This window comes from Lutjanus erythropterus, chromosome 9 (assembly GCF_056507025.1).
Source record: "Lutjanus erythropterus isolate fLutEry1 chromosome 9, fLutEry1.hap2, whole genome shotgun sequence".
NCBI lineage: Eukaryota > Metazoa > Chordata > Actinopteri > Lutjaniformes > Lutjanidae > Lutjanus > Lutjanus erythropterus.
This window is the reverse complement of record NC_139325.1, coordinates 28,186,409-28,204,329: the sequence shown is the minus strand read 5'-3', so window position 1 is coordinate 28,204,329 and position 17,921 is coordinate 28,186,409. Positions and strand designations below refer to the sequence as shown.

Genomic DNA, 17,921 nt, shown 5'->3' with positions numbered 1-17,921 from the left:
TCATGGACCAAATGATGATACTCTCCAGTTTGTGTTCTCACTTGGTTTATTTTGTAGACCCAGCTTCAACGTCTACACCAAAAAGCTTTCTTTGATTTGTCTCTATTTGTTTGTGACAGAGAGAGAGAGAGCACAGCGGTGGTTAAACGAGGTAGAGACGGAATGAGGAGAGGGAGCCACGGTAGTGAGAAAGCCAGTGAATTAGAGAAGTAAAACATTATTTTCTGATTGTTATGGTCAAAGTGAAGATGTTTCAATACCACTGTTCCTTTCCTGATTCCACTTTTTCCTGACTGAGTCCACGTGAATACTACATGAACTTTGTGTTACCACCAAATACTGAGTACCAATCCGTTAAGAGTGCATTACAACATACATATTATTTTATAACAACTGTATACTACCAATCCTATATGGGTGTAACATGATTGCCATCATGGCTGTATGGCCTGGCTCAGATTAAACTCTTTAAAAACGTGAACAAATACATACAGAGAATGAATGTCAGAGAACTTGACTTTGCCATTCTGGAGTAAAAAAGATACTGTTTGGAAGTAGCAGGGTCCTGTTTTGAGGGTTGATGAAATTTGTAGTGCTTGATCGGTGCACCAATACCAATACCAGCATTTTAGGCAGCACTGGAGACATTTTCTGAAACTGGTATTGGACGAGTGCGAGTTCAAATCACAAGTAAACAAACCCCAATTGCCCACACAACTGCACAACCCTGTGCTAATTGTCTGATTTGGTCTGACATCTCGTGGCGCTGGCGGTGTCTGATTCGGTGTGAATACAGCCCGACTGCTAGTGTTGGGTAAACTCAAGCTGTCACTTTCTTTAGTCTGTGGCCCAACAGGTAAATCACATCTCCAACCTAACAGTAGAAAACATACATTTCAGATGAATGAGATGTATACACTTTGAAATAACATCATGAAAAAACAAAACATGTTGCTGCCATTACATTGCATGTACATGACGCAGGGGTTTTCCACTCAGAAGCTGTTGTAAATAAACATTATAATTCAGTAATTTCAACCGTTCTCGTAACTCTTATCATGTCTCAAGTAGAGATGTTGATGTCAGGTATGGATATTGACTTGTCAGCAAAAATATGTTGTATTAGAGTACTGTTGCCCAACATTAAGCAGCTAATTGCCCTTTTCTGACACGTTCATTATTTCTTAATGGAATTGGAGGTCTGCTGGCCAGAGAAAGGTCACATCGATACAGTCGGTTCCCCCTGTGATGGGGAGAGAGAGTGATGTTTTGCTGCTGTGACAAAATGATCCCACAGACTTGCTTCTATATGGAGGTTTTAGAAGACTTTTTTTTTATTTACTAAACCTATTTGTTGCTTCCAGCACTATATTTGATCAGCATATCAAACACAGCATTAACCCAGAGCGCCCAGGGAATATTAGGTTCTGGCATTCATTTTTATTGATACATTTACATGTGCTGTAGTGTTGCAATAACTGCTGCGGCTAAAAGTAACCAGCAGCTCAACAAGGACAGAATGAAGAGGAATTTTAATTGGAAATTTGACTTGTGTCTCAGGAATGATGTGCATTTTAATGAGTACAATTTGGCCAAATTCCTTCATGTTTAGCGCGGCTCTAACAGAAGGAATGGAAAAGGGTAATTGACATGTGTTTATAAAGTGAACCACAGCCTTGAAATTTGTACTGAAAAATATTTTTGATCAGTATTTGGAAATCACACTGGCAGCCCAGGAATGATATTATACAACAAATTAGATAGCAGCATTCACCGATATCCCCCAACGAATAAAGGACCGAAATGTGATTGAAGCCTAATTTAAAAGCACACGATACCCTGAAAAATGTCTTAATGTCTGAGTCGAATATTGTACTCAAAACCACCCCCATGCAGGTCCAAGCACTAATGGAATTTCACTCTCTGCATTACAAAACCGGGAAGAGCAGCACAGGCTTTTAGTGTTATCCATCCACACATCTAATTAGCGAAATATCATAATACAATAACACAGCAGCGTCTTCTCCCAAACCCAATTAATGGTCTATTGGAGTACAAATGTTTGATGCAATCTCACCTAACATCCCAATTACCACAATATCGCCACAAATCTGATATTTTGTTCAAAAATTACTCCTGTGATCTTTTGCTTCAAAACGTGTGAGGCAATTTTTACCACCCCACACCCAGAGGATGTGGAGAATCAAAATCTTTCAAGACACTGCGGAACATTTGCTGTAAGTCCATTTATGTGCTGTCACAGACAAATCCTTGGTGAAATTCTCCTTAACTGAGTTTTACTGTCAGAATGTCGCGCTAATATGGACACTTTATTACAAGAAAATCCCACCGGCACCTTCACAGCTGGAGCCGGAACCACGTGGCAGCAGCGTTTAAACCACAGGAGATTTGTGGCACATCTCTAGATCGCAGCATAAGCTCTGTAGTGTAGGACAACTTCTACATCAAGCACCGACCTCCACCAGGCATGGGTTGTTTTCCCAACTGTGTAGCTTTTCAAACAACGACCAAACTTGTAATGTTAGTACCGTCTAAATCTCTCACAGTTAACACATCTGTCCGGGTCAAATTAATCACCATAAGCTGATGATTATTAGAACTGTTTTGTTTTTCTCTATCTTGTGTGTAAATTACCATCTAAAGCCCTATTCACATGGGACTAGTATTACCTGGGGTCCTCTGGTAATTTGTCATAATTGCAGAGATCATCTGTGATCTTTATCCTGCATGAATTTGCCATGTCTGTAATTTAAAAAATCCACTGCGAAATTTACCATATTTCACCAAACATAGAATTCCTGTGATGGTATTAGTACAGCTGAACCACCATCTCAGTGATTTGGGGTCAATTTTTTTGTTTTCTATTATGAACACCAATTAAATTTGCTGATAAGTTGAACAGCAGTCAACAGCTGTGCTGTGAGATTGGATATATTGATGTTAGCAATGATGACAGAGAAGGTTGGGAGCAAATTGTATGTATGCTTGTAACACTTGAAGAAAGTGGGCACAACAATTCTACACTATATTAACATTTTCTAGCTGGTTAACTGGGACCTGACCCGCTGCAGGGTGTCTGTCTGAACTCAGCCAGAGATGTCTGACTTCACAATCCCAAGAATATCATTTAAGATTGCAGATGAATTAATGAAGTTGAATATGAAGTTGGTTGTTTTGGGTTACATGCATAACTTCAAGAAGTCTAAAAAGTGGAAAATAAAAAAGTAAAAAGGCCAGTTTGGTGGTGTTCAGCATTGGAGCCGCAGTTTCACCCACACAGCCGACCGACCCACTTGCAAGCAGAGCTCAGCTGTCAAATCATGGCATGAAAGGCTGTTTTTATATTATCAAATCGAATAAATAAAACCAAAACTGATCAGACTATCACTTGAACAAGCATCAATGTGATACAAACTACCTAAAATGACAGACACCATCATTAGGAAAATTTTATTTGACATGAACTTCAACTTTTTAGTTTGGCCCATGTCCCACTTTTTAACATGAGGGAAGCAGGATTTATGACCTGTAATGCAGCCAGCCACCAGGGGCCGAACGAGATGCATGCAGTCTTGGCCAATCCATGATCTTTCCCTAACTCTAACCAAGTGTCCTCTGTCTCTAAACAAACCCAGATTTTAACCACAGCGTTGTCACATTACAAAACATAATTAGTTTGTACAATGTGCACAATAAAGAAACGGCAAGTATAAATCTCGTGAGAGTGTCACAAATCAAGGGTTCCCTGCTCAGCACAACTCAGCAAGAGGCCCCATGTGCTAATACTCGACACTGATTGGCCAAACATATCAAAGGAGAAAGAATGATGTGTGAGTGTGTGAGTGATCTGCCCTTTTCTGCAGTTAATGTGGCTGCTGAAGAACAGACGCTCCGCTTCTGAAACTTTGATGTTAAGCAGAGCTGTGACATATCCGGGGGATAACGTCAGTAAATTTGAGTAAAATACAGACTTTACTCACCCTGTGCTAATGCGCAGCATGAAACTTAGACGTCACAGGGTAATTTCCACATCACTTGAGGTCCCCTGGTAATTCTTGTCACAAACAGGACTTGAGATTTATTTATTACAGAAATCTAAATTAATGAAACAAACAGCTTTGTTCTTTTTCCCTCATTAAGGCCCCACTCAAGGAGGCATTTCATGACTGGGCTTAAACCACAGGTGCTTTCCCCGGTTGCATTTGTTTTCTCTCTCCATCACTAGCAGACTATTTCTCCTTGGTGGAGTAGACTACGCAAGGTAATCTGAGGAACACCAAGTTTCACTGCTGCATCTCGTTTGCTCATTTATGGCAGTTTGTCATAAGCTTGGAGAAGACTAGGTTTTTTCACTGAGAGAAAATGACTTTCATTCGTTTAGAAATGACTTTCTTTTTCGTCATGATTTCAGTGTGCATGCAGCGGCAGCCTCAGGTAGCCAGCTGGAAGCAGATGTGTTACCACAAAGGAAAAAATTATGGGAGTAAAGTAAAAATAAAAATAGAACTAGCCTACTGTAGTTTAAAAATTGCTTTCCATATGCATTCATGTATGAAAAGAGCTGTAGGTGGACTACTTCATTACTATAAGTGAATTAGCTAAAGGCACAGTTCACCCCAAAATCAAAACAACATATTTTTGCCCTTACTTGTAGTGCTATTTATCCATCTAGATAGTTTTGGTGTGAGTTGGTGAGTTTTGGGAGATATTGGCAGTAGAGATGTTTGCCTTTTCTCAATATAATGGAACTACATGGCACTCGGCTTGTGGTGCTCAAAGCACCAAAAAGCTGCATTTCAAAAACTCAACAGCAACGTCTCTTTCCAGAAATCATGACCCTGTCACTCAAGATAATCTACAGACTTTGTCATGAGCAGTTTCATATAGACACCAGGGTTGGGCGTTGCCATATGATGATGCCCCCAATGAAACAGAGCGATGGATGATGATATTGCTGCTCTGCTTAAAGTTGTAACTTAGTTGTCTTTAATAAGAACAGTAAAAGGGACATGAGAGGTAGAACAATGAACAGCAGCAAGAGTTTCTTTTTGTTTGCCCTCCCAACTTTTAGGCCACAGCTCTAGATGGTTTTTAAATCATGATTTATGATGGCAGAAGGCTCTGTGGTGGATGACTGTCAGCCACCACGATGAACGACGGCATCGTCCATCAGCCCAACCCTAGCAGGAACTTCCTTGTAAAAAAGTTCTGGTAGATTTCACTGCAGGAAGAAAATAGTTCCTACATGAAACTGCTCACAACAAGGTCTGTGGATTATCCTGAGTAACTGGGTCATGATTTCTTCGGTCATGATTTCTGGAGAGAGACACTGGTGTTGAGTTTCAAATGTGCTTTTTAGTGCTTTGTGCACCACAAACTGAGTGCCCTCTGGTCATATTCTCCCCATTATATTGGAGAGAAGGCAGACATCTCTACAGCTGAAATATGTATTTTTGATTATGGGGAGAACCGTCTCTATAAACAGCATTTGTATAGGAACGATTCTGTCCCAAGCTTTTTGGTAAAAGAAAAGAGGTCAACTGTGATCACCATAAGCAGCTTCCACCGGATCTGATTGCTGTGTATGCAGGCAAATTTAAAGAGTGTCTAAATATAATATTTTATGTAACCTGTAGATTCTTGACAAGCTCCGAACCACTTATTACAATGTGGGCGCACTGCATGAGCGTCTTATTAGAGGTGTGCTGCCTCACTGAAATGACTCCCTAACCAGTGGCACATCACATTAGCACCAGCTCCTTAATGCCACAATATCACACAACAAGTGACCCTGAAACAATTTTACTACTCCCACTCACAACAATATCACCCAAACACAGTTTTCATTGGCAGGATAAACCTGCCATGTTTTTTATTCTACCTAATCATCTGCCTGCAAAATCAATCCATCTCGATCACTGCCTGTTGCGGGTCTTTGAATCCCTCCTCCCCTTCTTCCCTCACACCATCTGTCTCTCTTCCCTTGCTCCCTCCCAGCAGCCCTCCTTCAATCATTTTTTCATAACTCCTCCATCTCTCCAGCCTGTCCACCCTCATAAGCTCCCTCTGTCTTTCCCCACCCGCTGCTTCTCACCCTCTACATTAAACATACATACCACCCCGCGCACGCTGCGTGTAATGTGCTATTTGTGCGTGTGCAAATTTCATGCCAACGTGCGAACATATCAGCTAATGACTGGAGAAAGGTGGCACTGACTGCTGGCCGAACTTGATTCACAGCAACACGTTAGCCGTCTCAGCTGCTGACCGGCTCATTATCATTTAGAACTGCTCGCTGCACAAACTACACACCCACACGGTCTGTCGCTAACTCCTGACAGGAATTAGAATTATGCGAAAGTCAGGACGAGAGAGATTCTTACAGCCGCTATTATGTAGTGCCAAAGTCCGGGGACCCAGCCTCTCATATGCCTTTTTTGTTCCCATAGGAGACAATGTTGGTATGTGGTGCTCATTAGCACACCCTGTGTCGCTTCTCCACCCCTCACTCATGCCTTCTCTCTCTGTCTATTAAAGTCTGGGACACAATTATCCCCATTCTCTGTCTCTCTCTTTCACCCTCCATCTCTCGCGCTCACTGTGAATGAGAGTCTGGAACACAATTACCCCTGTTCTCCCTCTCTTCATCCATCCGTCCCTCTCTCCGGCTCTTTCTCTCCACCTCTTATGGCTTCAGGAGGAGTCTGTGAAGGGAGCAGCTGCTGAAATATTTATTGATCTGTTTTCCTCAGTTTTATTTATTTCCCTCTCTTCCCTCTTGCCCTCCCTTCCCCTCTGCACAGACCCAGAAACACCTCCAGCACCACAAGATGTCAGAGGCGGTGGAGGGGCTGAAAATCCACAACATGAAACCATTATTTAGCATTTGTTGCACCCAGTAGTTTTACCTGTGTAAACAAAACAAAAAGGCACGAGTGTGGGAAGAAGGCAAATGCGAGCGCAGCTACAGCGAGGACAGATGTGGCACAGATTGAGCCGTGAGACAGGCAGTTTGATGCCGGCATCCGCTGCAGGGGGTTGTTGACAGGAAACACCAAGGTGCTGTTCTGTTTTATTTTGTCAGTGTAAAGGAAGTTGTACACAACTGCAGGCTATTGAAGTAGTAGTAGTCATGGCAACAATGCCCTGAGCAATTATAATTACAATGGTAACAGTGTTAGCACTGGCCTAAATGGATTCACTGATGAATCTGACGTTATCTCTTTGTAATTAAAGGGCTTCCATGCTATCGTATGTCTCCGTGGTAAATATCAGCGCAGTTAACTGGACGTTTTGAGGTTACTCCAACGGCGAGTCGTTTGAAACTAATGTTTTTCTCCAGCCTTCTGTTATAGCACAAATGATTAAACTTCTACACACACACACACACACACACACAAGGGAAGGATCACACACATAAACACATGAACACACTGAGACACAAAAACGTGCACACACACACACACACACACACACACACACACACACACACACACACACACACACACACACACACACACACAGACACAAAGCTAAGTCCCATCACCAGGCATGGCCTGCATTAGTGCCTAAGCCTTTTCCATTGATTTGCCGGCGAGCTCCTTGTCTTTTGGTAATGAGGACAGGGAGAGAAGCGGGACCCTCGTCCCTCCCGGCTCCCCTAGGACGAGCCGCCTGCGCTAATCTGAATTGTGTTTCCAATGATGCTAACTCCCCGGCACACAAAAAAAGACTAGAAGGAAGAGGAATAGAGGGAAGAAAATCACACAGTGCTCTCCCTCCCCCTCTAACAGTATTCATTCCTCTTAAATGTGTAACATCTGCACATCACCAAACAAGAAAACATCTCTTTTTCTCCCTCTCCCTTTCTCCCTGCAGACAGCTCAATCTGCAGTGTGGACTGAAGCCTTGAAAACCAAAGAGGCGAAAACTGCACTATGCTGAGACTTATTCGATTTTCTCTATATGAACGCTATTGAACAGAGATCAATGAGAGTTATTAATATCCATGCTGATGTGTGAACATATATATATATATATATATATATATATATATATATATATATATATATATATAAAGACGTCCCCTCGTCTCCCTCCTGACCGGGCTCCATTGGCTTTCCATTGATTTACCGTTCGCACCTTTAGCGGGGGAATTGTTGGAATTCATCTTCCCCACAGCCCAAGTAAAGGAGCTATTCCACAGCATATGCATGCATACGTTTATTTCTCTTTGTGAGCATGTGTGGGTGTGTGTGTGTGTGTGTGTGTGTGTGTGTGTGTGTGTGGCTGCGTGGGTAGTGGTTGATGTAAGTACATGAGCAACCACTTACTCTGGTTTCTACAGCCACTCTGCTCCCTCTTGAATGATCCTTCCCCTGCACTAAATAAAACATAGCCCTCTTTCATTTGTTACAGTGAGAACCCACAGCTAATGTTCATATTCGCAGCCGGACAGACGCAGGTCTTTAAGCTGGGACTGGGACACGGGGAGGACGAGGGGAGGTTGTAACCAAGCGAATTACTACAGTAATTAAACACAGTATAACTACCTGTCCCGAGCTGAAAGCGGTCCTGGTTCCTTTCCATTACACTGAACTCCATATATTATAACTGTAATTATAATTGCAAACAAGCCTCGCTGTAATCATTATTTATGACACTGACACTATGTGTAATTGCCAACCCCCCGAACCAATATGTGAGGCCCAGCCAAGTGTTTATCAAAACCGACAGGAGAAATCTCAAGGGCAGTGAGGTGGTTCTGCACGGTCCACAGCGACACTGTAGCTAACCATCCTCAAAGGGTTTGAACCTGTGACCTCTCAGTCGCCGCTGTGGCCAGATAGCTGCTAACACTTACGAGATGCAGAGTTCAGCTTCAGCCTGGCAGGTCGCAGGGTCACCAGCTCAGGGGTTATTCATCTCTGTCTCGCCTGTAATTGGAAATGCTGCAAAACCCGCGAAGTGAGGGCATGATAATGAATACAACTCAAGATTCCTCTCTGCTCCGGTCATTTAGTATTGCCACCGGTACCTGACACCTTAAATAAAAGAGTTTGAGCTGCCTCTTTTAGGGCAGAGGTAAAGACTCCCCAGAGCCAGATGCAATAGATTCAAACATTTCTTTTTAGTACGTGCAATAAGATCACTTCATTCACAACCTTTGTAGTTGCCAAAAAGACATTCCTTGTTAGGGGTTGACAGTATAGAAAGCACATCAGTATGAATTAGCCCTACAATAATAAAGGGACAGTTCCCCCCTCACCTCAAAAAAAGTTGCAGTTTTTGAGACGTCAGTCAGAGAAATATCTACCTTCTCTTGAATGTAATGGGACTAAATGGCACTCGGCTTGTGGTGCGCAAAGTACCAAAACGATACTTTGGAAAAATTCAAAACCGGCGTCTCTTTCCAAAAATCAAGACCTGGTTACTCAAGATAATTCACAGACCTTATTGTGAGCAGTTTCATGTAGAAACTACTTTCTTTCTAGTGGAGAAGAAAGTAATTCCAGTAAATTCTTCTGCAGAAAGAAAGTAGTTCTTGCATGTCCCTTTACGTTTGACGCTACTGTTACACTGTGCTGACAAAAGAGCCCCCACCTATGTGAATATGTTCTTGTAATACAGTTCAGAGTTCAGTAAAAGCTACCATGCAGTTGCCATACCAGTGTTTTACGACTTTAAAAGCATTTATATTGAAATAAAAACAAATACACCATGATCTATACTGTTACAGTCTCTGCTTCAAATAATATCATGACATACATTTTAGGCCACACAGCCCAACTCTGGTCCCTGTCTTATTGTCCTGTTGTCTTATTTTTTAACTTCTTGTTACTAACAGGCCACGCGAGTTTTAATTTATCTTAACAAATTTATGTTTGCCGTAGACAGTAGTGTTGACAGAGCCGCCATGACCCACTGCAATTTTTAAGCCTCAAGTTTGACATTAAGGGGGTTGCCATCTTGATTTTTGCAACCATAGCGTGTGTAGTACTTGGTGGGTGACAGTCCTCCATTCAGAAGGAAAAAATGGCAGCCTGCCTGGTTGCAATTTTTCTGGTATTTCAACTAAAAAGTACACTACATTATGCTTCTAAAAACATTTTAAGTGGTAAATGGGTAATGCAGCAACAGAATCTTGATCCGTATTTGATCAACACAGTCTAGCTAGACAGTATTGATCAAATATGGATTTGATCTGAGTTTCAGAAGGCCCTGTTGTAAACTGGAAACACAATAGCAGCCGTCAGATGCGGATCTTTCTTGTATTAAAACTAAACAGTACAATAAAACATACTTTATAATACTTTAATATTTTAAGTGAGAAATAGGCAATGTAGTAACAAACTATTGATCCATATTTGATCACCACTGCCAAGTTTGTCAGTTTCATGAGTCCTGTGTGTTGTACTGGATAGACTCAATGAGAATGACTTGTAAATCACACCATAGCCTCACCCTAAAGCATACTCTGCTTACTGCTATTTTACTTTAAATAACACCTATGGGACATAATTTACAAAATGAACGGATGAGACCATAAACTCATTAAGAAACTCTTTAATGAGGTCATAAACTAAGTGACAACTGGGGTGATTTTACCATAAGGCTTACACACAATCTGACTTCTTTTTGCAGCCAGTGGAAACGCCCCCTGCTGATCATTAGAAAGAACGTAGATTTAAAGTTCTTCGGCATCGGCTTCACTCTTCAGGCCCAGAGGATCCATCCAGTTATTCCACTGCATATGATTTTTACTTACAGTTTTATGGCCACTGCATGCCTCTCCTTCAAAATCATATTTAACTGAAGGTTGAGTCTGCTTTGGTGTGTCAGTTTTTGCCATTTTGATACCCACATTCCCCATGTGAGACAATAAGACTGAACTTAACTGGTTGTACTTTACAGACCTTGATGTGGATCCTTAATACCTTGAAATCCAATAAAAATGCTGTCAGTGGTTGCTAGGTATGACAGCATTCTTTGCAGTGCATTCAGAAGGATAAAGTCACGGTACAGTGGCTGTTTCCCTTCTAAAGTGATTCTACTAAATCATCAGTGGGTGGTATTAGAGTCTTTTCAGCAACTTCTGGTACATTTTCAAAATGTTTCCACTGCTTTAAGATGAGAAATGATTGTTCTCACTTTCTTTCACCCTAGCAACACTAAAATATATCAAAATCAATACAAATTAAAACACATCTCACTACTCTTCTCCTATACACTGTACTTTGTTCTCCAAATGCTTTTTGTTGCATATATCAATTCTCAATTAAGATTCCATACAACAACAAACTCCTATATTTGTTTTCCATCACAAGCACCTGTCTCTGCCAGTCTGAGGTCAAAACCCAGCTGGAGACAAGATAGTTCTTAAGGTACTATCTCATCTCCACTGTGTGTGAGGAATAGATTCAGTGGAGGAAGTTGGATTCACAGCGCCACGGGCCACCGCAGAGCAGCAAGAGAAATAGTGAAGTGAAACCCGAGGGGAAAACATTCAGACCACAGACCCACTCCAGGCTGGTTAAACCTCCAACCCATGTCCCTGGGGCTCTTGAGACCAAATCCAGGCCCTCTCACTCCAACACTTGCAGATAAATAAAACCTGCCAAAATGGCAGAGCATTTCCGCGCCAAACATGGAGAACAACAGCACACAGAAACCATGGATTTCAAAGGGAGGGAGAAAAAGCAGAGGCCCCTCCAGAATAGGAGCGCAAGGCATCTGTTGATGCTGGCATCTCCCTTCTCTTCATCTCCAAGCCAAGACTGGTGATCCAGTCGAGTGTGTGTATGTGTGTGTGTGAGGGGGGGGCAGGGACGAAAGGTGGCTACGTGCTAACATGTGCAATGTGCATTGACCCCACTTGGCCCCCATATGTTGCTGAAACAAGAAGGATAGTGGGCTACAAAGCGACCCCGCCTGTTTTCACCTGCGTTTCTGCCCTGAACACTTCCTCTTACCAGAACCTCCATCACAGCAGAGCATGTTGGTGGGAAGACCCATCTGTTGGACTGTTTGAACACTATATGTAACATATATTGTACAGTATGAAAGTGGGATTTCCTGGCATAATAGCCTTAATGGATATCTGTAAGGCTGAAATCTGTCTCTTTAAGGAAAAATTTGTGGTATATGTACTGTAATAAATCATAAAACAACCATGATATGTCATCAGAGATTAAGGAAACATGCTAAGTTGAAATGCTTCTCTGACAGCAATGCTACAACCAGCATGTTGAATTTCTATTCCGGTCTATAAGTTCTATTATTGTTTGTCTGTTTCACGTTAATTAGAGTTCAAATTAATGCTGAATGCTCACGGAATGAGTAAGTAACTATTCATGAGTTGTAAGAAATCATTAATTTTTAGAAGGAGCAGATGTTTATAACAGTTAAATTGAGCAATATGTTAATGGAGTCTGGAAGGCAGGAAGGCAGACAGTCACTGAACTCAACTGCGCATTTTCAGAGCAGTGGGCTTTTGTTGCCAGGATAATGGGCGTAGTTTCACATTGACAGACAACTGACAGTTATAAACAGCTGATCAGCTTATAGTGCAGAAATTGTCGTTGCTTGTTATTGTCAGATTACAAGGATGTGCTCATCTTGTGCTCCTGCAGTGTTCCTGCAGCCTGACTGAGCTTCCTTCCTTCCTCCCTTCCTTGAATCTGGGGAGGAGAGGGCAGGGGGAAATAACTCACTTCAACCAAAGAGTGTATATTAAATAGGATTTCAGCCTAATTAATATACAGTCTATGGCTCTAACTCACTATTTGGACTGGAGTACTCATTTTTGGATGCACATTTTTTCTATATTTCTCTTTTAGACATCTAAATATAGGATTAAAATATTATCCTTTGGTATATAACCTTAAACGTCCTCTGCTGTGACCTAATGTACCACCGTAAGCAGTGGCAATTTCTCTTGTCATCTTCACTTTTCACTGAATCAATGACGGCATTATTCTCATTATCAGATCTTGCAGGTTTCTGTCATAACAGAAATCCTTTGAGCGCAGAGTAAATTGTTTAATTTTGTGTGGAGGTGTGTGTGTGTGTGTGTGTGTGTGTGTGTGTGTGTGTGTGTGTGTGTGTGTGTGTGTGTGTGTGTGTGTGTGTGTGTGTGTGTGTGTGGATACATTCGCAGCCTTAATGTTCCATCACAGTGTCTGGTCTCATAGATGAAACAGGTTTTGATTAATCACAGGCAGCTTGTGTGCCAGAAATGTGTAGATATTTTACTGTATGTATGAGTGGGCGCTTGGCCATCCAGCTTCCTGGAGTTATGGTTCTCAGACATTTTAAGTGGAAGATGAGGGAGAATGACTGAGGAAGGGAAAGGCATGATGGCATGCCAGGAGCTGGCCATCACACCGATGGAGTGGTTCATGCATTCACACGCCAAGCCAGTAGGAAACCTTTGAATAGCCTAATTGTATTTTGCAGCATAGAAAAAGCCCTTTTTCAACCTGGTTGGCAGCCATTACACAGGTCTGAAACACATTTTACTATCTGTTTCTGAGGTTATAAAAGACAATAGTGCTCTCTCTTAATAAATATTTGTTTTGCATAATGTGAAGTGGCTAAATGACTGATAATCTCTATCAAGAGGTAGAAGCATCTTCAGATGAATAAAACACTGTACAGTCATTCAGAGGAATTTTGTCTTGTACATCATTAACCTCGCAATAAGAACTCACACACAATGAGAAACAGAGGTGATAAAGCATTTAAGCAAACCACATTGGCCTGACTCTTAAAGGCATAGTTCGGATTATGTTAAATGGGGTTGTGTGAGGTACAAAAGTCAATGCACTACCTCGAGAAGTAGAGAGGGGCCCCAGCAAGGAAGCTAAGCAATGAACGGCTGTGGACAGGGTCAGCAACAAAAGGTATTTTAGCCACTTGAAAAGAGGTCCACAAAAAAAATATTGTTACTGCTTTATTGTGCCAACAGACAGCCTTTTCTGTTGGAAAACCACAATTATATAAGTTAAATTAAACTCCCCAAAAACCAATGAAACTTCATAGGTGAAATCAGTTATTTTACCTTTAGGTCCTGCTGGTCTATTGCCACCATTGTCTGTTAGTTTGTTTGTGTTACTGTGTTTTAAAAGTATAGTTTGGATTCATCAAAGTCACACAACAACACAAAGTAACAGACCGAGGCAGCTTCTGTATTCTGCAATCACTTTGGCGAGATTTGAGAGAGCGATATTTGGCTCATATACCAACAGTTTCCCATCAGAAAAGGCTGCGACGGCAAAGTACAGCAATGAAAATATTGACCGACACCATCCATAGCAGTACATTGCTTGGCCTCCATGCTGGTGCCCCTCTCTGCTTCTCCAAACTGGAGTCATGCCAACCCCAATCTACTGTAGCTAATACACCAACTATTGATAAGTACTTCAAACATCCCAATAATCTGAACTATTCCTTTAAGGAGCACAGATAAAAAAGGATTATTCCACTGCTGCATGATTTATCAAGCGATGGACGGTGCCCTTTTAACAGGCATGTTCTTCCTTTATAATGCATGCTTTCTACTCTTAAAGATGGACGTGTTGTGGACCTTCAGCAGCTCAGAGCAGCAGGCGGGATCCCTTTCCCCGAGATGAATCTGATTCACATGTGCTGCAATGTGCACAACTCACATCAATATCCAATCATTCCTCAACTGTGGCTTACATGATTGGTCACACCTTCACATCCCCTAAAAAACCCACAGGTTACAAATTCAGAGCGCTGAAAGCTGAAATGAGACTCAGTGTGGTTGCAGGGTCGGTTTGTGTGGTTGGTGCTGAGCCCATTGTGTTTGTGTGTGTGTATACGTCCTGCAGGGCTGTCCGTCTGCTCTCTGCCTGGTGTGGAGAAGGGGCTCACTGTGGCAAGCCAACCATGACCAGCTGGGCTCTCCTGCCCACAAGGAGCTCAGGAGCAGGAGGCTGCAGCCCGTCTGCATCTGCAGGTTGTTAACCTCACATCTTATTGCACTGACACATCAATTATTGTTATTAAGGGCCAGAGTAATTTATTTATATACTGATTTCCCACAGGATGAAGGCAGGACTAATTGAGCCAGGTGTGTGTGTTTGTGTGTGTGTGTGTTGATGTTAGACGGGCAGGGGGGAAATTATGGTGAGAATAGCATGCACGACTAATATATGGTGGGACATCCCAATGCATGGTGAGAATATTAGAGGATGCCATGATGAAAAATGCAAGAGGTTTTATATATTCCCTGGTCAGCGTTCCCTGTGGACAACAACAACATAACAACTCTGTCTGTTTGTGTTTAATGAAGCAGTTTAAAGGGATAGTTTGGATTATTTGAAGTGGGGTTGTAGAACGTACATATCAATAGTCAGTATATTACCTACAGTAGATAGCTGCTGGCATGCTTCCAGTTTGGAGAAGCAGAGAAGAGGAGACTGCTTTTTCTAATGGGAAACTGATGGCCATGACATAAGCAAAATCTCACTCTCAAAACCAACTGACCTCCATAGGCGAAATCAGTCATTTACCTCACAGAATAGAGGAATTACTGACTCACGGCTGCTTTGCTCTGCTAGTTTGTTTGTGTCATTGGGTGACTTGGTGAATCCCAAGTATGCTTTTAAAACACAGAGGTCACACAAGAACACAAACTAACAGACAGATAAGACCAGAAACTCTTTCTGCGAGGTAAAATGACTGATTTGCCTATGGAGTTTGGTTGGTTTGGAGAGGGTGATATCTGACTTATATAATGATGGTTTCCCATTGGAAATGGCTGTCTGATGGCCAGGTAAAGCGTTCTATCTATAACAAGCAAACTCCACAGGCAAAATCAGTCATTTTAACTTGCAGAACACTGTAGTTGCTGGTCTACCATCGCCCAAATGCGTAACAAAAATGGAAGAGGGTATTAAATGTTCCCTGGTCATCCCTCCCTGTGGACAGAAACAACATAACAACACTGTCTGTCTGTTTGTGTTGTTCATAATGAAGCAGTTTAATATGCCATCTGAATCTTCTGCTTGTGCGAGTTATCTGTGAAAGGCTTCAACTGCAGGAATTTCTGACCAGATAAATGTTTGTCTGTCTCATTGAGCTGCAGGGAAGATGCTTTAACACCAGAGATGAAAGAGGAAATTTAAGCTTGAGTACCCACTGCATGTTTGACCCCCCCCCCCCCATCCCCAGACTGTCCATCCTTCACCATTTATTCCTCTCGACCTTGGGTTTGAAGACAGAGAACAAAACACTGGCTTTCTCTCCTGAGTCTCTCTGCATTGCTTCTACCAGTACTTATGTTACCCCCCCACCACCAATACCACCACCACCACCCCTCCTTTTCTTTGCACTGGTGGTGCGTCATGTGCGTGGGATACCAGGCCATTCATGTCACGTAAAGGAATGTTCACACACGACTGGGGATTGGAGTGTTTTTTTCATAGTAAACATCTTAACATGCATCACTCGTTGCTTACACTGAGCCACGAGGTTGGCTTGGAGATGAACCTGGCCCCTGCGCTCACACACACACACACACACACACACACACACACACACACACACACACACACACACACACAGCATCCCTCTCTACATTTATACTGTATCTGCGTGAGGAAATGTGAAGCTGGAGCGCAGTGCCACAGCAGACACGCGTGATTCACAGGCAGGCAGGCAGGCAGGTAGACCCCCCTCCCCTCCTCCTCATCCTCTTCATCATTAGTATTCACCTCCACAGCCGTTTTCAGAAAAATGAAAGGCGAAGATGCATGCAGCGCAGAGCCGTCAGCGCATCGCTAAAGTAGCTCGTAAGAACTTACCTTTCGACAGCAGAACCAGGATCAAACCAGCCAACGCGTTCCGCAAGAGGGGGCAGCCCATGATGGAGTTCTGATTGATTCTCTGCTTGTTTTTTGCAGCCTAATGCCTTGGTATTCCTCTGCGGGGGAGTCTGTGTATTAAAAAAACGACCCAGTGAATGAATGTCAACAGCAAATAGTCCAACGCTTCTACATGTGACTGGAAAACATCAGTCTTGTGTCCACTTTTCCTTTTGATGTCGGAGAGATGGAGAGGGCTGTTTGTCTTCTCCTGCGTGGAGGAATCTCTGAACCAGAAATCAGTGCAGAAAAAAAAAACAAATATCCCAGACAGACACTTAGTTTATCTCTGAGGGAAAGAGAGAATCTTTGAGAAAATGCATGAGACGAAAAAATCAAACTGTCCACTGACTTGACATAAATCTGTTTTTGGTCAGAGAACGGGATGGAGTCTGTGCGTCCTGGCCAGTCGCAAGTCGCCACTCCAGCCTCTAATTAGCCTGCTCCCGTACGTCTCTGTTGGTATGCAGCGCGTCTCGTCGCTCCGCACTCCGCGCGTCGCAGGGAGCAGCACTGAATGCGAGGCGCACAAGAAAGCGCATGATTGACAGTTCAAGGAGAGCCCCTTCTCCCAATCAACGGCCCCAAGGAAGGAGGCGGGATTTACGATTGCGCCGATGTCTCGCTCGCAGAGGCCGGCCAAGGAGCCCGAGCGGCCAATCGCAGGCGCGCACTGGGCGGGCAGAGCGTTAAGGCGAAGCGCGGCGCGGTGATAATGCAATGTGATTTATAGCCAGCTCGGTGCTGCTGCAGTACTCAGAGAAAACAGTCCACAGGGGGACAGGCGGCCAGGATAACTACAGGGACAGAGGTGGGGGCGGGGTTGGGGGGGTGAGTGAGGGGCAGGTGGAGCCATATGGGCTCCGGTGCGCGGGTTTTTGGAGACGATGGATGTAAACAGAGCGTTGTGCTGCTGATGAACAGATGTTAGTCAATTGCTGAAAATGAATATTGTCAGAGCAGAGAAGGAAAAGGCTGTAAAGAGAGGGAGGAAATTACCCGCATGGA

At 42.9% G+C, this 17,921-nt stretch overlaps 1 protein-coding gene across 1 annotated transcript in view; it reads right to left on the bottom strand.

Annotated features, from left to right (window-relative positions):
- iglon5 (IgLON family member 5) overlaps positions 1-17,404 on the bottom strand; it is a 158,215-nt gene extending 140,811 nt beyond the window's left edge. The window contains exon 1 of the mRNA XM_084727026.1: positions 16,854-17,404. Within this exon, the coding sequence (XP_084583152.1) occupies positions 16,854-16,914 (61 nt within the window). The 5' untranslated portion in view covers positions 16,915-17,404. The remainder of the gene's footprint in view (positions 1-16,853) is intronic.
- Between the last annotated feature and the right edge of the window lie 517 nt (positions 17,405-17,921).